Below are 23724 nucleotides of genomic sequence, written 5' to 3'. Positions count from 1 at the left end.
GGCAAGGCCTCCACCTTTACCAGAAGACCTGGGAGAGTTGAAAAAACAACAGCCTGGCGGAAGAAGCTCAGAAAAAGCCACAGTCTCACCAGCATGAAGCCAGGTCTCAGTCAGGAACATAAAATCCAGTTCATGAGAAGAGAAAAAATCCTTAAGCAGAAACGTCTTATTGGAGAGGGAACGAGTGTTGATCAAAGCCATAGATAAAATGAGATCAGTAGCTGTCATCGGGATTGATGTGCGGCTGAGTGGGCGGAGGTTTGAAATAACGGTACCAAATCTGCGGATCCGTGGCTGAAGAGGAGCCGATGACCCAACACCCGGAGCAGGAGCAACCAGCGACGTACTAGGAGAATCACGCAGGAGAGGAGCAGGCATCAGGCGCGGGCCAGAGGTGGAAGAGAGTCGCTCACCTGGGCAGAACGCCACCGCCGGTATGGCGAGGAGCGAACCAGACGACTGAAGGAAGCGCGGGCCGAAAAGCGGGCCCACCGGTGAAACAGGAGCAACACCAGGCGGAGTTGGAGAGACAGTGCGGACCCAGGGTCCTCTGGGTTGGAGTGAGCCTCTCACGGTAGCAGAGTAACAAAAACCCATTTGTACAAGGAGAGGATCAGCCAGGCAAGAAAGTGACAGGAATGCCTTTGTACGAACCAAGAGACCACTTCGCTTCCCTCGTCTTCTCCAGCGTTTTCTCCGGTATAGCTTGGGAAGGAGGAACCAGGTGCGACGTAGATAAGGCGGAATGCCATCAAGCGGTGGAGGGGCACTGCTTGTTTGCCCATCAAAAACAAGGAACAAAGGTGCTGTCACTGCTGAGTCTCGGATAGTAAGAAGAGTTTTTCGGTCATAGATCCGGAGCGAATTAATTTCCACAGTTAAGGCAATGAACAGCAAAGAGAAAACCAAAAAACAGGTAGAGTGACGGCGAGCCGAACATACTGGCGCCATCTTGACTCACCTTAAAATAAGTTAAATGTCACCGTTATTATTGTCCAGCCGGAAACAGGCTGGGGGTGTCCAAATTCAGAGGCTGTGTCCACCTGAGGACCTTGCCTTCGCGATCTAAGTGGGCCGGGTCCTCCGACAGCCGGGTAAACCGGAAATGAGCAACTGTGAAATTGGACGGGAGATTTTCGGGAGGGGCACTGAAATTCGGGATTCTCACAGAAAAATCGGAAGGGTTGGCATGTATGGCGTAGCATAGCCTGTAACGTTATTATGACTGACACATTTTATGAGTGAACTTAACTTTAAGTGACTTACAGGTTTCTTTGAAAAATACTTTCTTTTATCCACGTTCTTCCTTTTTGCTGCCATCATCCTCTCCTCCTTACAGGTCCTCGCAGCGCAGGCTTGCCGCTGCTAAAACTAAACAGAGCTCCCTGAAAGGCACAGCCAATCACATTGGCCATATTTGTCACATGAGGTAGGACTCCAGTAGAGAACGTAATTTAACTCTTTCTGCACCACTAGGTGAATGAGACGTTGACAGATCGTTTTTTTCTTTCTATCGGGTTTGTTTTTCTTTACTCGAAGAGATCAAATTATTGGTGGGGACATGTCCCTTCCATCCATGCCAAATCTAAGCCCTTGGACTGGACATAGGTTTAGTTTTTATTAGCTAAATCTGGTGAAGTTGTGGTAAAATGCCAACATTAGCCCATTAGAGGACGTGCAAACGTTACCGCTGCTGCTGGGTTGAGATTCACGAGTCCGGAGCGGAATTAAAAACATGACATTCATTTAAGGTTATCGCGTGTTTTGTGAGCAAATGCTTTTGCATATTCGTAGTGTTTCCTCCTTTAAATTAAATATCTACTTTGCAAGTATTGCAAGTTGCCCCGCTGTCATCCGTTCTCGTAAAGTATAACCAAACTTTTGAGCATTTGAGCCACTTAGGCGCCCTGCCAGGTAAATGACGCTCCGCAACGTGGTGACGTCTTTCGGGGCAACTGGAATCGATAAGGGAATCGTTTGCAAAAATGGCAAACAATTCCAAGAAATTGAAACAGTGGGAACCGGTTCTCAACAAGAACCGGGTTTCGATACCCATCCCTAATGATGGTGCAAACATCTGTTTACATAGAAAGCACCAAGTAAAACTTTCTTTTGACTTCTGGGTTAGTTTACACTGATGTAGGGTGTATAGTTTTACTTTCCATTTGCTCCTATAGGATTCTTTTGTCAGAGTAAAATTTTCATATTTTTTCCAATACTTAAATTAATGCAATCTCATTTTACCCCAGTGACTCACCGTGGTGCAGTAGGATTTGAATTGCACTCTGGGACTGAAAGCAGGCATGACCCGTGGTGGAATCGGTCACCACTCCTGTCGAGTTTCCTCCAGGGCCAAAAGTCAGGTAGGAGGTAGGATTAGACTCTGGAGGGTTAAGGGTGAGGTAGGGAGGTGGTGTGAGGTAGGTCATGTGGGGCAGAGATGCTTGAGGTTGGAGCTGAGGCTGGCTGGTGGGGTAGGAGGTTTGGAGCTGGTAAGACAAAGTGTTGCTCTGCTGGCTAGACGTCAGGTAGTCCAAGTCAAAGAGCAAACTGAGGACAACGCAAACAAGAATTTAGTCACAAAAACAAACATCTTTGATTATTGCTCCATCTGTAGGTTTTTGTTGTTCTTATGATTACTTCTAGTGATATCGAGCCAGACAGACACAATCAGAATTTCATTCTCAGGTCTCAGATTATTTATGTGAGGTTTCTGCCACTATCTCTATGCAGTGCATCTGCGTGGCTGAACATGGATAGATACTGCCAACCGTATTAAAAAATAAACATATTTTTGTACAAAGTAGAAGTTTTAGTGCTATAGTCATACAACATCTAGCATCTATAGTCATACAACCATAATTGTATAAGAACAAAGTGACTAAGTGCAATCTCTCACAGCATATTTTAGCTAAAACTGACTCCCTGCTACTACAGACAATGTGTGAGCCATGACTACATCAGTTTTTCACAGATTCCCTCTCTGCCTACTCTGTCCTGCTGTCAGCTCTTCTACTCATCCATATTTGAAGTATCCTCTAGTATTCATGTCACAGTTTGCTGCGAGTGGAGCTGACCTGGTGTCAGTCGGCAGAGACTGGGTCTCATGGTGGGCCAAGGTAGAGCCACCCTCCAGAGCATCCAGGAAGAGGGGTGGGGTGTGGGCTGGTGTGTTGAGGAGAGGGGGAGTGGGGTTTGCAAAGTTAAAGGTCATGGTGAAAAGAGGAAGGCTGGCTAGCTGCAGAGGGGGAGGGCTCTGCATGGGACGGGGGGGATACTCCACCAAACCCTCCTGAGATGAAAGCTGGTGCTGGCCTGTATCCATCACTCTGCTTTCACCTAACAGATAAAAACCAAGCAATTAGAAAGCAAGATTAGACAGAGATACTGTAGTTTGGTTTCTATGTAATTTTACTTTCTCTACCTGCAGTGTGAAGGTTCGCTGAGCTGAACAAAGATTTCATTCTTCTGTAAACACTTCCTCATATGTAGGAAAATCCGTTAAAAATCAATGTTTGTAATGCCATGAAAGCCACAAATTTTATTGAGGTCAAATTTGCAGCTACTTTACATAACCGACCCTACAACTGAAGGAGTTTTGGTGGACAAGCTTTGTCCTCCTCTCTTCCAGTGGCTTAGTTATTTTTACTTTTAAAAATAACTAATGTTAACAGAGGGTCCTAAGCAAATGTAACGAAACTTTTCAGCCATGATGGAGGTGGGGAGACTGCATCGCGGCTTGATCATCCAGATATCAAAGAATTTAAGCTGGTCCGGTTTGAGATCATTTCCTTTGGGATTAATAAAGTATTCTGATTGTAATCATTCATCAGGGCCTCACAAAGGAATGATAATTCAGGTTGAAGGGAAACTTGATCCCAAATCCAAGTTTACATATTTTCCTCTGACCTTTAGACTTATTTAACCATCTAGATTGTTTTGTTGTGAGGTTTCCGTTTTCATCAATGGAACGAGATGGCCTTCACATTGCAGGGCTCTAAGAAGACAAAAAAACTTAACAGCTTTAGTTTTGTTTGATTAAACAGAAAAGCAAAAATTCAAAAACCTCGTTATGAGCAGTTTTATGTAGGACCTATTTTCTTTCCAATGCTACTTTCAGCTGTTCACTTACACACAAGGGCTCGCCACAGTGGGAAAGCGTACATGTTTGATTTGGCAGATTCTTTTTAATAATTATTTATATTTATTTTAGCACTGGATGTCTTTTCTCGCTTATTAGGCAAATGTGTAATAATGTGCAAAACAAAAAGGCACAGAGCTTGCTAACATCATAGCTCAGCTGAAGGGTGATGCGATCTTTAACACCTTTGTATGCCATTTTGAACTTGGGTTGAGTCGTTTATTTTAATAAGATAAACAGAATTCCTCACAGACAGACTGAATGCTCATCAAGCTAATGCATTAAAAGCAGGGTGTCGTAAAATGTGCATGTGTGGATTTTCACACCTGGGCTGCTGAGGCTGGACAACAGGCTGCTGTGGGAGGGTGGGCTCTGAGTGGTTATGGTGGGGAATGAAGGTGGCACAGGGGCAAGCTGGGGTAGCTTGGGAGCATCATAACGAGACAAAGAAGCGGCTCCCTTACTAAAACAAAGACAAAGAACAAAAATGCACTTAAGCATGAATCAAATCAAAGTACAGAGATAAAAATCGAGAGAGGTGGGGGGGATTCTGTTCATCTGGACGTAGCGTTTTGTGAAGATAATTCACCTCTCATCCAAGAGGCTTCATCAGTTCTAAAAACAAAAGAGTCCCAGGTATTTAACGCCTAGTGGGGGGCTGTCCCCTTTGGAAGTGGTCCTGAGGGTCATTGACCCACTATTAACCCAGAGCTTCTTCACATGAGCCAAGGTGTGAGAAAAAAAAGAAAAAAAAAGACAGTGGGTTATTACCATCACCAGGGGTTATGGGTAAAGTCACTGTGAGGGCTTGCCCAACCTCATCATGTGACCTTAATAGCTCAGTTGAGGCAGGGTTTGAATCAGCACTAAGGTACCTGACTACACTGAGTAAAGACACTGCAATAACACTTTCAGTACCTACTCGGCTCCGGTTCGAAGTGATCTGAGCCTATCCAAAAATGTGATTTCAACAGACGTAACTCAGTCATGAGAGCGACTTAATCACAAGAATCAAAACTACCATTTCTGAAAGCCAAGAACGAGGGAAATCCCCCCCACACACACACACACACGCAAAAAAGCCACACACAGAGCAGCAGGTACACCATTGTCTCGACATCCATTGTCACAGTGGATGTGGATTTAATTCTGGATTATTTATATAGTGCCAAATCACAGCAGTTGCCTCGAGGCACTTTGCATTGTAAGGTAAAGGCCCTACAATAATGCAGAGAAAGCAATCAAACAACACCCTAGGAGCAAGAAACAGCAAGAAGGAAAAAACTCCCTTTTAACCAAAGAACCCTTTGCAAGATCAAATGACCTCCTTTACATCTCTCTCAAACCATCTTGTCTTCTTAGTCCAAAATGTGAGCACTGGCATCCTCAAAAGAGTGACCTTTATTCTTTAAGTGTACAGCCTTCAAACCTAAAGAAGTCCATCTACCTTATTTTTTTTAGTCTCTCTAGACTACCATGACCTGGATGACTGCAAACCTACACAGACACACAGGAAAGAAACAGAAATACCTGTTGTGAGCCAGTGTGGGAAAAGTGGGATTGATTTGGTGATGTGGACTGTATTCAGCTCTACTCTGTCCGTGTTCCACCTTTGCTGTAACACCACGTACTTTCCTCCACTTCGCCCTTCGGTTCTGAAACCAGACCTGGGACCCAGAAACATTCAGGGGGAAACAAATAAAAGACTGAGGAAGCCAACAAAAAAGGTAGAAACTGCTTTACAGAGGATGAGATGGGATTTTCAGGAACACAAAGAAAAAAATGCCAGTAGTAGATCTTCATAAGGAAAACATCACAAAATAAGCCTTCAGTAAAATTTCACAGAAGATGAACAGAGTAAGAGTCTAACCATAATTCTCTGAGGTGTGACGCCGACTGAAGCAGCAATCACTTTTCTTTTTTCACGTCCGGATAGTGATCCTCTTGGAACAGGGCCTCTAAATGCTCTAACTGATCTGTACGCAAGAGTACGTTAGTGTACACACACACACACACACACACACACACATATTACAGGGCAATAATTTGCATAGCAGTCAAATGTGAGCACACACAGAGACGTTTCCCCTCACCTGTGCTGTAGCCAATCCGTGTTCTCTTCTTCGGTGCAGGTGGCAGCAGGCAGCTGTCCACAGACTCTATCCCTGGCAGCAGTGGGAAGCTGAGGGCTCGACCTCGGCCCCTGGTGCTATGCTGGGTGGGGTATACCTGTGTTATCTCCATCTGCCATGAAGACACAGTACCTCAGCACAGATGTTCTCAGTCAAATTCAGTAAAATGTCCCAATGTTTTTTTCCTCTTTCAAAAAGGATTTTAAATAATCAGGTATCAATTATCACATTTTTAAAAGCTGAATATAATTTTGGAGAGTCGTCTGGGGGGGGGGAAGAAAAAACCTTTGAGTGCAGTGCAGAGTTGAATGTTTCAGCCCACACAATGCAATGCAGCAATCATTTCCAAAAATAAAAGTTCATTTAGGACTTCCAGGACCAAGTAATTAATTTCCATTGTTCTATCCCATATGTGATATTAACACGTCTGTTCCAGGTCTGCAGCCAGCAGGTAATGATTTTTCTAATTTTCTGTTAATTGCTTGGTTCATTAAATCTAGTGAATATAAAAATGCCCACCGCAGTTATCCAGGACCTGATGTAATGTCTTCAAACTGTTTACTTTTTCTGATGACAGACAATACTCAAACATATTGTTACGAAATCAGTTTCACCCTGGTTCTTTTTTATTCCTTGAGCATCCAGAGATGGCACTGGACTCAGTAGTTATTTCACAAAACCTTTATTCATCTTTTTTCATCTTCATTTAAGCATGCATCTTCTAGAATGGAAGACGTGCAAGGCCGGTGTCCCTCTGCAAAATCTTCACTCCTTTGTCTGTGAACCACAGTTTTGTAGAAGGGACCCTATCATAAAATCCCATGGTGTGCTGCAAACTCTGTGTCGGTGTGTGTATGCACGAGCACGTGAGTGCCTGTGTGTGCGCGTACCCGTATGTCTATTTGAGTGCATGTGAGTGACTGTGTGCGCGTACCTGTGCGTATGTCTGTGCACGTGAGTGAGTGTGCATGTAGGTGTGTCGTAACAGTCAAAGCACTGTTTGTGTGTGTCTCTGCATACGTGACTTCCTTCGGGTCATAAAAGTAATCTCCTCACCCAAGCTTAACCAAATTCCTCTACACAACATAGAAAACAGAGTTAACATATTACAAACACTGAGACCCCCACTCTGCATCCACTGGGCCATTGGCCTCTTGTTGTCTTACATTTACAGATAAGGTGGAGAGTCTCCTGCAAACCTACTTCTAAGTTAGAACAATTAAGAGTTTTTATTAAAGGTACAAGCATCAGCATCAGCAACCCCCGACTGTAGCTTCCCGTCTCCTTTTATGACAGCAGACCCCCAGTGTCCATAAATTCCTTTCCCTCTAAACAAGTACACACACTCAAGCCTACAGCTAAGCCAAACTGAAACACACAGACAAATCCTTTCCTATTCATCTGATCTACTGCTGGACCCTCTCATCTAAGCAAATTTAACACATTACATTCTAATAATTACTTTCTTGTACTCACAATATCAAAACACCCCAGAGACAAGAAAAACTAACAAATAAATCACAACTGGGAAAGCTGCAACCGCTAACTTTGGATTTTTTGGGGGGGAGGAAAAAAAGGGTTTTAAAGATTGATCAGTTATGAAAATAAACAGTTCTTCTCCTGCCAAACTGGTAACTGTCTGACTGTCCCAGCTCTACCGAACTCACATTTCAGTTGTCAGTCTCTGTACAAATTTGTCTTCAGGCCAGCGTAGTTCAAAAACAAACAATCATTTCTGATTTGATCTGGTCTGAAGTACAGCGCTCGCCAAATTGAAACGTCTTGCTGTCGTAGAACCCGTAACATTATCTAGTAAACATTAAAAGTACCGATTACTAGCACAGCGCATGCTGTGGGTCCAAGAGTGTCATCCTGGCAAATAACAGTAAAGAACAATTTATTTACCGTTATCACCTTACATAGCTTTTCAGTGAGATGAGATCATTCTCCACACGCTCAATGTGCTTGTTAATGGCTTCAAAGAATCTGTCACCTACGGATATCACACGACATTACACACTGAGACAAACATTCAAATCCAGGATGCCATTTTCACAGCTGCATCATTAATAATTCAGAGGACTCTAGGTGTGCATATTTCATACACACTAGACTGTAATTACACACTGAATGAGCCATTATTAGAAACCTGTTGAGATTTACTAGAAAATGCAAAACTGTTGGGTTAAAGGTTAAACTTCATGATCAGCAGCCAAGTATAATGTGTTTATTTTTGTCTTTTCACACACTGTAACCCTGAAATTCTCTCGACACAAATGTCCAAATCATTCAGATAAACTGTCTTTGCGCTGCTTAATACAGAATCATTTCCACCTGAACCCATATGAGGATGCTACAGGTAATTATCCAGAGTATTCACAACAAGCGAGTGGGCGTCATGTATCCTGCATCCTCCATGCTTTACTCAGACAGCATCTGGCAGGTTTGTTGGAGAAATTTCTCCAAGCACAACATCCCAGTGCACTTCAGACACAGCAACACCCTCACAAAAAACTACCTAATCAAAATACTCCGACACATGCTAAAGAACGCATTGTTCACCCTGCAATGCAGTGAGGAGTGCTCGGACCTTTACATAGGAGAGCAGAGATCTTCGATCAAGAATACAGACAGAGGCACTGTGAACAACCACCACTGAGTGGAGGTAGTGACGCTAACTATCAGCCACCTATAATGCAGTCCTGAAATCCTCTTCCCAACCCCCACAGCTTGACTCATGTGACCTTAATAGCTCACAACAATATGGCAGGGCAATGTCTCACAGAGGAGTCACATCTTGACTCATATGACCCTTAAAGACTGACTGGAGATTTATGATTCAGCAAGAAATCTATGCAGTAGCTATTAGTGTGTACCTGAATAAATAGAATAAGTGTTTTTAATCTGTACTGCCACTGTTGTGTATTTTTGACTAGCTAAATAAGCTATACACAGAGCACTGGTCAGGTTCAATCCATGAATGTGTTTTTATCACTAATAACTGTTAAGGTTCATTTTGAGGACAGAGAGATGGTGGAGATCGGAATGACACACTGACCCTGTCAGGTGGAGTCAACGAATGATTTAATGACACATGTGGAGAGATAAATCCTGTACGCAGACAGCATTGATCTCTATCTCCAAAACTTCAGAACACAGTTTTATACATCGGGGTATTAGAACGCCCCCTCTTGCATAAATTACATGGATACGTCAACTCAAAACCACAACGACTTTTAACACAGTTTAAAAAGATCATTCTCTTCTCCTCGAAGCCAGGTGCTTCCTGTCACTGCCGGACGCTCGCTTATCGTCTGGAACAAACTGTCACGTACGCAGGCACTCTTGCAGTTGTAGCAGAATTAAATCTGAACTCTTTACTAGAGATGGCACGATACCACTTTTTTATGTCCGATACCGATACCGATATCATAATTTGGATATCTGCCGATACCGATATGAATCCGATATAGTGTGTTTTTTAATCAATAAAACTGTTTTTTTAATATCTTGCTGCATTTTGTATAAGTTCATACTCAAGTTTAAATAAACAACAACACTAAACCTATTCTGTTATACCTGTATGTAAAAAATACACTGCGCCCAAAATATTTCATAGTTCAGCAATACTGATCAATCTAATGAATTTAAACCTACTCCATCCTTCCTATTCTGGTATTTTAAAGACTACTTAGCAGAAATATTAAGCAACCTAACTAATAGGGTTGCAAACTCCCAGCAATAAAACTTTGGGTGTAAGATTCAGATAATTATTTATTAAAAGCTAGACATTTTAAATGAGAATAAGAAAGAAAAGTATGTCTTTGTACCCCCCTTTTCCCTGTTAATGCCCTATCGGCCCCCCTGGCTAAACTTTGCTAGATCCGCTCCTGCACAGTTACCAGCCGTCAGCTACGTAGAAAAGGATCCTGGTGTAGAAAGTAATATTAAATAAATTCTAATGACAGCTTATCAAGGTTAAACGTGCTGCTGTTGTTCAGCCGCTGGTTTCCTCTTTCTGGTGAAAAGTGGGCCAAAAACAAAGAAGAGAGACGGACTCGCAATAGAAAAGCCGATCAGCTGATCATTAATAAGTTTCACGACTGAAGTAGCAGCAGGAGAGGGACAGAGAGGCAGTCGCTCCATATATCGGTTGTTAAGCTTAATGTGGGAATGCTTTACAAACATTCAGAGATGAACTTACACACTTGCTTTACTTCTCTCTGGGATAACTTCCTCGGAGATGAAATGCTCGTTTGGTAGCGAGGCTCCAAATACACACAGCCGCTCAATCACGTGAGCACACTGCTCCGATGTGCTACGGTTATGAGCCGAGTTACGCCGTGTCGCAAGTTTTGTGAGGTGCTTTTTTGATATTTAATGGATCGGATTACATTTTTAATTTCTCTCCAATATCCGATCCAGTAATTTACGTCAGTATCGGACCGATACCGATACCTAATATCGGATCGGTCCATCTCTACTCTTTACCACAAAATGAGCCTACTACTATGTGTATGTATGTGTGTGGTTACGTGTGTGTCTATGTGCTAACCACAATCACACCCTATTTCACCTCGCCGACTAGCTCCTCAGAATAACTCGCACTCAGACTCTGGTTTCGGTTTCACTTCCTGCAAAGCATGTAACTTCAAAAACATGTAACTTCCTGTCTTATTTTGGCACAGAGTTACTCTTTCACAATGCAGTCTGCATATAAACATTTAAGATTATAAATTCAACTCAACAGTTTAAAGTGGTTATAACTGCACCTGTAATAAAGCTTAATTGGGTGCCAATATGTTTAAACATCTAAATGCAATATCACTATTAATAAATGCGTCAATGCAAATGCTTGTTATATGATTATGATGCAATAGCAATAACAAAATAATGAAACTACAAATAGTAAAAGGAAATAATAAAATGGCAGAAAAATAACACCTCATTTCCTCACATAACCAAAACAAATCCAGTTTTTCCTCACTGTGTCTGGAACGCACCAACTTCCAACGTGTCTGCAAATGTTTATATAAATATACACATATAGGTCTTATAGCTCAATGTAGCCCACGATTATTGTGATTGGCCATTTCAGCACCATCGATTGCCGCTTTGCTCTTCTTCTTCTACCCCCCCGCCCCCTTTTCACTGCAGTTTTAAAATTTATCAGTGAAAGTAATGATCATCTCCTCAATATAAGGAACATTAATAATAATAGTATCAATATAAGTACTCACAAATGTCAGCAAATTTCTGGAGGGAGACTGTGGAAACTATTGGAATGAATGTAAGGGAATGTATAAAGAAGTGAAAAATCTTGAGGAACAGATATCAATCCCTACTCCCAGGGTTTTATTTTTTCCTATTGGCTGGCACTACATATAAAAGACCAGGACATTAGCACATTGTAATTAACACAATGCACAATAAATGCCAGCAATGACGTTGGCCATTTACGTAGGTTACATTGCAGGCACTACAAAGATTCCCAGCAGAAGTCTAAATCGGACATAACAGGCTTGTCCACATCTTTTAGGACCACATTTAAAGTGACAACCCCATCAGGGGTTAAATACCTGGGCCTTCAGACATTTAAGAAGTAAAGAAGCATCTTATGTGAGTGGAGACACACCTTTACAAACCCCAAAAAATGTAAGTCCAGTTAGCTTCAGTTCAAGTAATTAGGGCTATTTTGACGTGGGTCGGCAAGAACCTTACAAAGACACTCAGAGAGCATCCTTGACAAAACCCAGCAGAATATTAGTGGTGAGAATGCATCCAAAGCTCTTACATGTGAAAAAGAACCACTTCAAGGAATGTACTGACATGATTTCCTAACATTCTTGGGGTTTGCGTGTGAATATCCTCCATCACTACATCCACGAACTTCTTCTATGGCTTCTTCTTTTCCTCCTGCCTGCCAGCTCCATATGGAACAATATATTCACTATGCCTCTTCTACATATGTCCAAACCATGTCAGCTTTGCCTCTCTAACTTTGTCTCCAAACGGCTCAACATGAGCTGTCTCTCTGATGCACTCATTTCTAATCTTCTCCATCCTGGTCACTCCCAAACAAAATCTTAGCATCTTGAGCTCTGCCATCCCCTGCCTGTCCTTTTGCACTGCTTGTTGCTTTGGATGCTTGACTCCAGGTATTTAAACTCATGTACCTTCAATACCTTTACTCCTTGCATATTTCATATGAGCTGACCATCTGACGTAAAAGAATACAAAGACATATTTTGTTGAATGCATTGAAACAGAGGACAATATTTACCTTTTCCATGGCCACTTTGTGAATCATTTGTCCCAAATGTTCTGCTTCATCTTTTGAATCATCTTTAGATTCATCCTGTGTGGGTCTGCTATCATGTGTCCCATCCTCTTCAGATGCTGCCGCCATCTGTTTTAAGAGAAGACAACAATATGTTTGGCTCATTTTTGATAGATAGATTGTGGAACCACTGAAACTGAGGATGAATTTCACCTCTCTTTGTGGCACAGGACACCCAGTTTTGTTTTTCATGGCTACCTTAGGAATCCTTTTACGTTCTTGTTCTTCCTCCTCTTCTGAATAGCCTTCAGATTCATCCTGTGTGGGTTTCCAGTCATCTGTCCCATCATCTTCAGATGAGCTCACAGACTGTTATTAGAGCAGAAAAATATATATTTTGCTCACCTTCCATGGATGTGTGAAAACAACATATTTACATCGTTAACTACAGGAGAAGAAGCTGGATATTTCTTGCCCACCTTAGGAACCCATTCTCTTGCTTCTTTCTCCTCCACACCTGTCCTATCGTTTTTAGAAAAGATCACCATCTGTTTTTAGAAAAGTAAAAAAACAAAACAAAACATAAAAAATAAAATAATTTCCAACAGTGCATTTTCAGGTCTAAGCATCCCAGGAACTGCACAGACATATGTCAGACATAACTTAAAACCACCAGCATAGGTATATAAAGGCCCTGAGGGGGAAAACTACGTTTCCCACGAAATATTATGTTACTTCCGGTTTTGGCAGGTAATGGCAGACATGCATCGTTTTTGTTTTTTTAAATTTTGGTCACCAACGGAGAGTGTTTGGTAGCGCTGTCCTCAGAAAACACCGTTTGTACTGTTTCTTTTGTTTTGAATCATAACTCTGGTTTTACGTGGCCTATTAACACAATTAAGAAAATATCATTTGAAGTCCGCACTTTCAACACAAGTTGAAATGGAGACTGGGGCTGTGTCCCAATTCAGAGACCGCACGCTTGAAGTACGCATTTTGAGTGCGATTACGTCACCGCCACGTGACAACTCGAAGTGTACTTCAATTGCGTACTCCAAATGCGCCGTCGATTTCCCCAAATATCAAGCGTGGTCCGGTGCACGCTTTGTGGTCCCATATATCCCACAATTCATAGCGCGGCGGTGGGTGTGGATAATTTTGCCGCAAAATACGGCAGAAGGCAGAAGGGAGCGGCCGAAGAGTAAACTGTCAAAAGTAAGTACTGAATATTATCTCACTTATTTATGTGCGAATGTTTAATAATAAAGAACATTAAAACATTACTGTTGGTCACATGTCGGTAAAGTTGTGTGACATTAGTGATGTTTGTACTTTCAGCGTTAACTTGGTTTTAAAGCCTCTACTTCAATATATTTACATAGTCGACCTTAATCTTACAGAGAATGTGATGATTTTATGGATAATTAAAGTCAGTCATATATCAACAAACACAACAAGCTGAAAGTCAGTGATGCTGCTCGGTTTGCAGTCCTGAATATCACGGCACAAGCAGGATTCACTGCACTGTTAATGTTAGCTATGTTATATTGCTGCCTCTGTTCGGTGGTGTCGAGCCAAACGTACTTTAACGTGTGTTTGAACGAGCTGACGGTTCACTCGTTAAGCTGAAAGAAAGATGCTTTAATCGCAGGAGTCACACATGTGTCCACTGGACCATCTGGGAACTCTTCTTGTTTAGCACTCGTAATAACACAAACACTAAATCCTCCTTCTCTTGTGCTGTTTTGTAGCAGTGTGTACACCTGAGACTGTCACCTGTCTGTCTGTCCTGCACTCTCTCTCTTTTTCTTTCTCTCTGATTGTGGAATAAAAGTATGAACATGTATTTATAAGTTACACTTGTGTTTGAATCCTGCAGCTTATCACACATTTGATTTCCATGTGTGGCAACTGCAAGTGTCCAGAGTGAGGACAGACTGAGGGACCCACTGCTGCACATCATCTGTGAGGCTTTGCACCCCTGATGATCCACCAGGACAAACTCAGCAGTGTGTGAGGAAGAGGAGGAGGAAGAGCCAGCAGCAGCTGACAGATGGAGAGAATAGACAGACTGTTCCCGATCCGATATTACGTATCTGTATCGGTCCGATACTGACCTAAATTACTGGATCGTATATCGGAGGGAAATAAAAAATGTAATCCGATCCATTAAATATCAAAAAAAACCTCAGAAAACTTGCGACATGGCGTAACTCGGCTCATAACCGTAGCACGTCGGAGCAGTATGCGTCATGTGATAGAGCGGCTGTGTGTATTTGGAGCCTCGCTACCAAACCAGCATTTCATCTCCGAGAAAGTTATCCCAGAGAGAAGTAAAGCAAGCATGTAAGTTCATCTCTGAATGTTTGTAAAGCGTTCCCATGTTAAGCTTAACAACCGATATATGGAGCGACTGCCTCTTCTCCCTCCCTCCCCTTCTTGCTGCTACTTCAGCTTAATGATCAGCTGATCGGCTTTTTTGTTGCGAGTCCGTCTCTCTTCTTTGTATTTGGCCCACTTTGCACCAGAAAGAGGAAACCAGCAGCTGAACAACAGCAGCACGTTTAAACTTGATACGCTGTTGTTCGAATTTATTTAATATTACTTTCTAGACCAGGATCTTTTTCTACGTAGCTGACGGCTGGTAACTGTGCAGGGGCAGATCTAGCAAAGTTTAGCCAGGGGGGCCGATAGGGCATTAACAGGGAAAAGACATACTTTTCTTTCTTATTCTCATTTAAAATGTCTAGCTTTTAATAAATAATTATCTGAATCTTACACCCAAAGTTTTAATCTGATGTAAAATGTATATTAGTCCATTACTGTATATAGTAACTGTTAAGTCTAATATACCCTAGTAAGCTATAGTACTTTTTCCTCTGGGAAGGTACCATCTGTGAATTCTGCAATTCTGTTGAAGAAAGATGTTGAATCTATTTAATTATTCTTGAAAAATAATTTATTTCTGTGCATTTTTTTTCACCCTGCACAAACACATCCTCCAGCCACACGCACCCATATTTTGCTCCATTGCGGTTTCTTTCACACCTCAAACATTTAGTAAACAATTAAACAAATACAAGTAATCTGCAATAAATTACAGGTAGTAATAAAATAAACTACTAACTCTGTTACGCTACATCCACACCTACACGGGTATTTTTGAAAACGCAGCTGTTTCGTCCGCACGTAAACGGCGTTTGGAATCACCGAAAACTGAGATTTTTTAAAACTCCTTTTTTCCGTTTACGTGTGGACGAGGAATACAGAGTTCGTCACGCAATGTCAAAGGTATGTGCCTTTTTTCACGTCACGCTGTGCACACGTTATTGTTTACATGAGATGAATTGCAGAATGGGAGATAGCAAGATTAACAGTATTTTGTCTCTTCAGGTTTTACACGCTTACATATACACACACGCAGTTACTGTCCCTTAATTTACAAAGGCACAGGCATCACGGTGTGATTATTTTACTGTAGTCGTTTTTTTTCCCTGTGTAATAATATTCAACATTGCTATCAATGCATTTTTCAAAAAATGCCTCTCTGTGCAAAATGGGTTTTAAAAACATAAACAACTGTGGGATCCTGTTAGTCGTGATTTGAACAGCCCAGCGCTGCTCCCGATGCAGGGAAAACCAATTCTGCAGGGGAGACCTACCTCAGCACTTGTGCAGGTGAAACCAAGGGGCAGATATGCTTCACCATATTTTCTAGTCTTTGGCTTAGAATGAAGTTGGTTTGGAAACATTCAGCGATGCATCATCTCCTGCTTTGCGTTTCTGTGGGCGCCCCGTGCTAGCAATGTCCAAGCATTTTGTTAACGCCCCCCCCCCCCCAAACCCTCTTTTCATACCGCGCCCCCCCTGCAATGGCCCTGCCCACACTTTGGGTAGGTCTTATCTATAGTGTTACATCATATTCTATAAGGATGTTCTGTGTTTGTATACTTTTCTGCCCAGTTTGACGCATTTAGCAGAAGTCAGCCTGTTTAAGGCTCTGATATCTGTTCTGTATGACTTAAAGCAGTTATGACATGGTCTGAGTTTCTCACCCAATAAAGGAATATTTCATATATCAGTCTACTCTTCATTCTATCAGAAACAGTTATCACAGCTCGTACATTTTCTTTTTACACATAAAAGTAAGCATTGAGCCAAATGTAATAATGCCAACATATTAAACGAACAATATTTGTCTCTTATGTATAATACATCTTAGTGGTGCAACGGATCACGGTTGATCCGAAATCCGAACCGATCCCACTCCACGGTTCGGTACACACGTGATCCAAAGATTCTAAAAAGAAAAAAAAAGTATGTGTATGGTGCGCGTGGTCAGTCTGTCAAGCTGTAGTTATGGTCAGCGCTAGCGGTCCAAGTAGCAGAGCAGAGGAGTTTGTGGCATTTAAGCAGCCTTTTGCTGCCCAGTCCGACCGGGCTAAAGCCATTACAAAAGCTACTGGGGTGTTTAGCTGCAGACGGGAGGCCGTATTCAGTTGTGCAAAACAAGGGGTTTAAACTGTGATGAACGTGCTTGAGCCATGCTATGATATCTCGTTGCGCATCCACTTCAGTGACAAGATCGTTCCAAGCATGTATGAGTTATGGCTGAACTGTCCCAGGCATCTTCTGTTGCTCTAACTACAAATGGGTGGACCTCCAGGGCAACAGAACGCCACGTGACCGTGACCACTCGTTATATCACAGCAGAGTGGTAGATACAAAGCCCTGCACTGCCCTATATATTACATTAGATTAGATGAAACTTTATTTATCCCTCGGATGGGTTCCTCCGGGAAATTCAGTTTCCAGGAGCACAGCACCGACAGAAGTTGCAGAATGTGAGCAGAAATATACCATATATACACATATATAAATACAGAGAATACAAAAGGGATAAATAGAATAAATAGGAATAAGAATACAAGGGAACGGCACATTTCAAGTATTGTGAGTCTAATACACCGTTGGATATTAACAAAAACTATTGCACAGTGAAATGGCACTACAGCTTACTTGTCCCCCCCCTCCTTTGTCCCCGTTTCCCCTCCCTCTCTCCTCCAGCGAGGAGTTAAACAGTTTGATGGCGTGTGGGACAAAGGACTTTTTAAGTCTGCTGGTCCTTGACTTTGGGAGAAGCAACCTGTCACTGAACAGACTCCTGTGATGTCATGGCCGTGTGCAGAGGATGCAGAGGATGCCCAGCATGGTCCATTATGTCCATATTGCACCTTAATTAGTTTTTAGATAAGTGCGTGGAATGATTCTTCAGTTGAATGATTTTAATAGGCAAAAAATACTTAGATCTGAAAATTGATCCGATCCGTGACTTAAAACCGTGATCCGATCCGAACCGTGAGACTTTTGATCCGTTGCACCACTAATACATCTGTATTTACACTGTCAAAGATACTTGTCTTTGAGTGAAGCTTTAAGGTGATGGGAAATATAAATAACTGCAACTTGAATCTTTGACCCAGAGTTCAAGCTCACTGCTGTAATATATCCTGTAATATGTATATATAGGGCTGTTCGATATAACGATATATATTGGATGACGATATAAAAATGTCTATCATTTCATTTTACGCTATTGTTTGTTTCGTGGTGTCGCAAAATAAACTGTTTACGGCAATATTTTTTCATTATTTTGATGGTCACTGTAGCGGCTATATTAATTTCCACATAAACCTTTCACAATAAAGCTCAAGATCCTGTTGAGACTTTTCAAAATAAACTGAATCACATGAAAGATGCAGAGTATTTACGGATGAGAAGCAAAAAAGAGCTGTCAGGTGCTAAAATATAAACCTTAGATTCAAACGTTAGAACAGGCTTTTCCCCGCAGCACGCTGTGTAATAAATACTCACAAAGAAAATGGCGGCCATTACAACTTATGTCTAAAAATGTATCGTTTCATGCATCAGTTAAAACACTCGACTCCAGGTACACGACGCAAACCACGCAAACCTGAAATCTGTCCTGCCTGGATTCTTTAAAAACGTGAGCTTTCCGACGAGGGAAAACAACACACTAGACCAGGTCTACACCAACATCCCAGATGCTTACAAGGCCACCCCTCTGCCTCATCTCGGACTCTCTGATCATCTCTCTCTGTCCCTGACCCCTGCTTATAAACCTCTAATTCAAAGACAAAAACCACCGGAAAAATCAGTAAGAGTGTGGACCGCGGAAGCCACCACGGCCCTACAAGACTGTTTTGATAACACGAATTGGAGTGTATTTGCAGAAGGATCAGACTTGGAGGGCCACACATCTGCTGTACTCTCATACATCAGCTTCTGTACTGAGAGCGTAACAACAACAAAGACTGTTAAAGTGTTCCCAAACCAGAAGCCATGGCTCAACAGTGAGGTGAGAGCCCTACTAAGAGCACGTGACAGCACCTTCAAATCAGGAGACCAACAAGTCTACAAAGAGGCACGCCAATCTCTGGTTAAAGGCATAAAAGAAGCCAAGCGCAAATACAAACAGCGCATCGAGGAACACTTTAACACAAAGAACTCCAGAAACATGTGGCAGGGGATCAAGACACTCACTGGCTACAAAGACAGTTGCACACAAACCAACTCCCCAGACATCACCTTACCTGACACCCTAAACCATTTCTTCGCCCGCTTTGACCAAGAAAACAGAGACACCATCACCCATCCTGCCATTACAGAGAGGGATGACGCTCCCATCCAGCTGGAGCAGCACCAGGTCAGAGCCACACTGCGCAGAGTCAACACGAGGAAAGCAGCTGGTCCTGACGGTGTAGCCGGTAGAGTGCTTAAAGCATGTGCAGACCAACTAGCAGAGGTTTTCACCACCATCTTCAACCTCTCACTGCTACAGTATTAGTACCATCCTGCCTTAAGTCAGCCACCATCGTTCCAGTGCCCAAGAAGAACACAGTGAGCTGCTTGAATGACTATCGTCCAGTTGCTTTAACACCCATAATTGCCAAATGTTTCGAACAGCTCATCATGCCACACATTAAAGCTGCCATCCCTGCAAACCTCGATCCATACCAGTTTGCATACAGGGCAAACAGGTCGACAGAGGATGCCATAATAACAGCTCTTCACACAGCCCTCACACACCTGGACTCTAGTAACACCTATGTGAGAATGCTGTTTGTGAACTTCAGCTCTGCCTTCAATACAGTTCAACCCCACAAACTGGTTAATAAACTAAGCAACTTAGGACTCAGCAGCTCACTGTGCAGCTGGATACTGGACTTCCTGAGAAACAGACCCCAGAACGTAAGAATGGGAGAGCACACCTCCTCCACCCTCATTCTGAATGTGGGTGTCCCACAGGGGTGTGTCCTCAGTCCCCTCTTATACTCACTTTTCACCCATGACTGTTCATCAATCCACACCAGTAACACCATTATAAAATTTGCTGATGACACCACTGTCATAGGACTGATGGACAACAACGATGATTCAGCCTACAGAGAGGAGGTTCAGCATCTGAAGCGATGGTGTGACGACAACAACCTGCATCTGAACACAGCCAAGACCAAGGAGATGGTAATCGACTTCAGAAGAACAAAGCGATCTGAGCACTCTACCCTCTACATTGATGGGGAGGAGGTAGAAAGGGTAGAAAGCTTTAAGTTCCTTGGAGTCCACATCTCGGCCGACCTTACCTGGTCCACAAACATCTCCCACCAGGTAGCGAAAGCACAACAAAGGCTGTACTTCCTCAGGAAACTACGTCAGGCCCAATTACCCCAAGGACTGCTAGTAAACTTCTACCGCTCCACCATTGAGAGCCTTCTGACTTACTGCTGCACACTCTGGTTCAACCGCTGCACCGCGGGGGACAAGAGGAAACTGCAGCGGGTGGTGAGGGCAGCAGAGCGGGCAATCGGCACTTCACTAACCCCCCTCAGAGACATCTATACTGGCAGACTTCAGCAGAAAGCCAGCATCATCATCAAAGACCCCTCACACCCTGGACACTCACTTTTTTCCCCCCTTCCCTCTGGTAAACGCTACAGGTCCATCAGGTCAAAGACAAACAGACTCAACAGAAGTTTTTACCCACAGGCTGTCAAACATGCCCTACCTCCACCCTAATTGGAGGATAACTGCACTGCCAACACTCATGGACATTATACCTTATTTATAAATCGTATTTCTGTTCATACTTCAATGCAACCAACACCCATCCATCCATCCATCCATTCGCATCTGCTTATCCTTTTCAGGGTCGCGGGGGGCGCTGGAGCCTATCCCAGCTGTCATAGGGCGAGAGGCGGGGTACACCCTGGACAGGTCGCCAGTCTGTCGTAGGGCCAACACACAGGGACAGACAACCATTCACACTCACATTCACTCACACATTCACACCTAGTGACAATTTCGATTATCCAATTAACCTATTCCCACAAGCTGCATGTCTTTGGACGGTGGGAGGAAGCCGGAGTACCCGGAGGGAACCCACGCAAACACGGGGAGAACATGCAAACTCCACACAGAAAGACCCCGTCCTGATGGTGAAACTGAACTCAGGACCTTCTTGCTGTGCGGCAACAGTGCTAACCACCGTGCCACCGTGCTGCCCCAACCAACACCCTTACCTCTTTAAACTGTATTTATTATAACATTATTCAGTATAGTTCCAACAGCACCCCCCCCACTCAATGTGCAATATCATCCCCTCCCACACACACACACACTCAATGTGCAATATCACTGATCACACTGCACCTCTCAATGCACCTGCTAGTTAGATGGCATGTATGTGTATGTATATAGATGTAAGTGTGTATGTGGAAATATGTGTGTGTACGCATGTACGGATGCAAATATGTATATATACATATATGTATGTATGTGCGTGTATGTTTGCAGGTGTATGTATAACTTGTACATATCTTTTCTTGTGTAAATGTAAATTTGTCTGTTATTGTGTAAATACATTCGCTATTGTGTACTCCACACATATGGAGAGATGCCAAACTGCCTTTCACTGTTCTTGTAACAGTGACAATAAAAAGCTATTCTATTCTATTCTATACATATATATATATATATATACATACATATATATATATCATAATAATCTGACAATACATATATTATTGGCCATATTATATTTACATTACCACAGTGAGATGATTTTAGTCTCATGAACAACATTAGCTAATTGTTATTTACTAACTAATCTTAAAATGACTGTTCAGTACAGAAATGAAGCCCAACAATCATGTTTTACAGTCCCGTGGTCTCAGCCTCAGATACTCAACTAATCAAAGTGATGTCATGACAAAAATGAATGACCAACAAAACATTTTTTCTCCTTCATTTCTGTCAAACAAAGCTGTATGAAACCTTTCTCGCGGTTAGTATCATGGTTGCTAGGCAACCTGAACAGCACGACGAAGGCTAGACCGTCCCATTTCACAAGCCTCTCACTTCCGCACTTCTCGTACTTATAGTACGCACCGTACGTAGTAGTACTGCGCGTACTTCAAGCGTGCAGACCCTGAATTGGGACACAGCCTGTATGGCATTATTTTTGTGACACTATTCTGAGCGCACGTAAAAAAAAAAAAAACTTTGAGAGCACATGAAAAAAGTTTGCAGGTACAAATGTTGCATTTTGAGGAGAAATTTATTTTGAGCGAAGAAAAGCTGAATTTGCATTTGCGCTCGCTCGCAATGTGTTGCTGGCGCTCTCAACATTTCTGCCCGTGCGCGCTCAACTCTTTCTCTATCTCCTTAAAACTTTAGAGCACTTATGGAAATATGTGATGTCTTGATGAATCAAGCAGATATTTGAAGTTTACACAGCACCATTCTCACATGAAAATATCTTAAAAGTTTATTTTGTGACCTAGAAAGAGTAATATTTCAAACTCCGCCACTCTGTGGTCCTCCGCCACTGCCTCGTTTGAGTTTTGGATGAAATGGATTCTGGGATATTGCATTTCGTCACTTCGAGCTGATTGGAGACCAGAACAGCCAATCAGATTTTTTTGCATCCAAGTCTGTCAGTTGAGCGCGCACGGGCAGAAATGTTGAGAGCGCGAGCAACACATTGCGAGCAAGCGCAAATGCAAAAACTGAGGGAGAGGGGCTGCAATTGTGTGTGTGTGTGTGTGTGTGTATGGATAATAGCAAACACTGAAATACATTTTTTGCACGCAGCAATGAATTTTGTTCACTCAAATTCAGCTTTTCTTCGCTCAAAATAAATTTCTCCTCAAAATGCAACACTTGCACCTGCAAACCTTTTTTACGTGCGCTCAATTTTTTTTTTTAAGTGCGCTCAGAATAGTGGCACAAAAATAACGCCATAAGCCTGGGTCGCTCCATCTTTTTGCTGTGACGCCTTAAATTGGTCATGTGATTTTGGCGCCGGCACGTCTGTCAACCGCAGAGGTTATTGTGTTAATTCAAATTCACTAAGAACACAATGACTATACATTCAGATCACAAGTCTGATTGCAATACCTGCCACACAGGACAGGGTTAAAAAAAGAATAAGAAAAAAGCAAAAAAAACCACAAACAAAAACACAAAAACAAACAAAAAAAAACCGGACAAGGTACCTGTTTGCATTCATGTAACTTTTGAAAGTTATCTTCCTACCTGAGAGCTGGTACCTTCAAATTCGTCATCCATCGTGCTTCTAAACTCTCACTACAACAATCCGCTTCCTGACTCATGATCACATGACATAGATGATTATGACTGGCTGCTCAAATGCTCATTAGGGGCGGAGCATTTCTATAACATTAGTTACCATAGGGCTTTGGAGCGTGATGTCACGGGGGTGGGGATGGAAAGGATTTTGGCCTGATGCACCATTTTCGTGGTCAAAATAAAGCGCAAGCGAAAAAGGAGCGAAGGTACTGTGAGATTATTATGCTATCATATGTTACCGTATATCTGTTGAATTAATATACTGCTGTAGTTCATATTATACCCCTTAGTATAGAGTGTGTGATTAGTATGTAGTTTTAGTTTGCATTATACTTCTGACTTAAAAGAGTGTGAAAATCATTAGATCTATTGGATTGACCTGTAGTACTCGATACTGTTGAATGGGTGACACTGTTGTTTGGTATTTCATGGTGCTGAGCTAAGAAGAGAATATTGTGTGCAGAAGGCCTTGTCATGCTGATAATAGAAGAGACACACCA

General features: G+C 42.5%; 1 protein-coding gene across 2 annotated transcripts in view; it reads right to left on the bottom strand.

Annotated features, from left to right (window-relative positions):
* LOC102077725 (homeobox protein NOBOX-like) overlaps positions 1 to 23264 on the bottom strand; it is a 33776-nt gene extending 10512 nt beyond the window's left edge. The window contains exons 1-10 of one of the 2 annotated variants that reach the window (XM_019355428.1): positions 23171 to 23264; positions 13033 to 13101; positions 12767 to 12922; positions 12557 to 12682; positions 6235 to 6385; positions 6012 to 6117; positions 5672 to 5808; positions 4468 to 4604; positions 3078 to 3339; positions 2258 to 2550 (exon numbers count right to left, since the gene is read on the bottom strand). In XM_019355428.1, the coding sequence (XP_019210973.1) occupies positions 2258 to 2550; positions 3078 to 3339; positions 4468 to 4604; positions 5672 to 5808; positions 6012 to 6014 (832 nt within the window). In that variant the 5' untranslated portion in view covers positions 6015 to 6117; positions 6235 to 6385; positions 12557 to 12682; ... (1 more) ...; positions 13033 to 13101; positions 23171 to 23264. The remainder of the gene's footprint in view (positions 1 to 2257; positions 2551 to 3077; positions 3340 to 4467; positions 4605 to 5671; positions 5809 to 6011; positions 6118 to 6234; positions 6386 to 12556; positions 12683 to 12766; positions 12923 to 13032; positions 13102 to 23170) is intronic. The other variant, XM_019355429.1, reaches the window with a different exon arrangement.
* Between the last annotated feature and the right edge of the window lie 460 nt (positions 23265 to 23724).

This window comes from Oreochromis niloticus, unplaced genomic scaffold (assembly GCF_001858045.2).
Source record: "Oreochromis niloticus isolate F11D_XX unplaced genomic scaffold, O_niloticus_UMD_NMBU tig00006736_pilon, whole genome shotgun sequence".
NCBI lineage: Eukaryota > Metazoa > Chordata > Actinopteri > Cichliformes > Cichlidae > Oreochromis > Oreochromis niloticus.
This window is presented reverse-complemented; position numbering and strand designations above follow the sequence as displayed.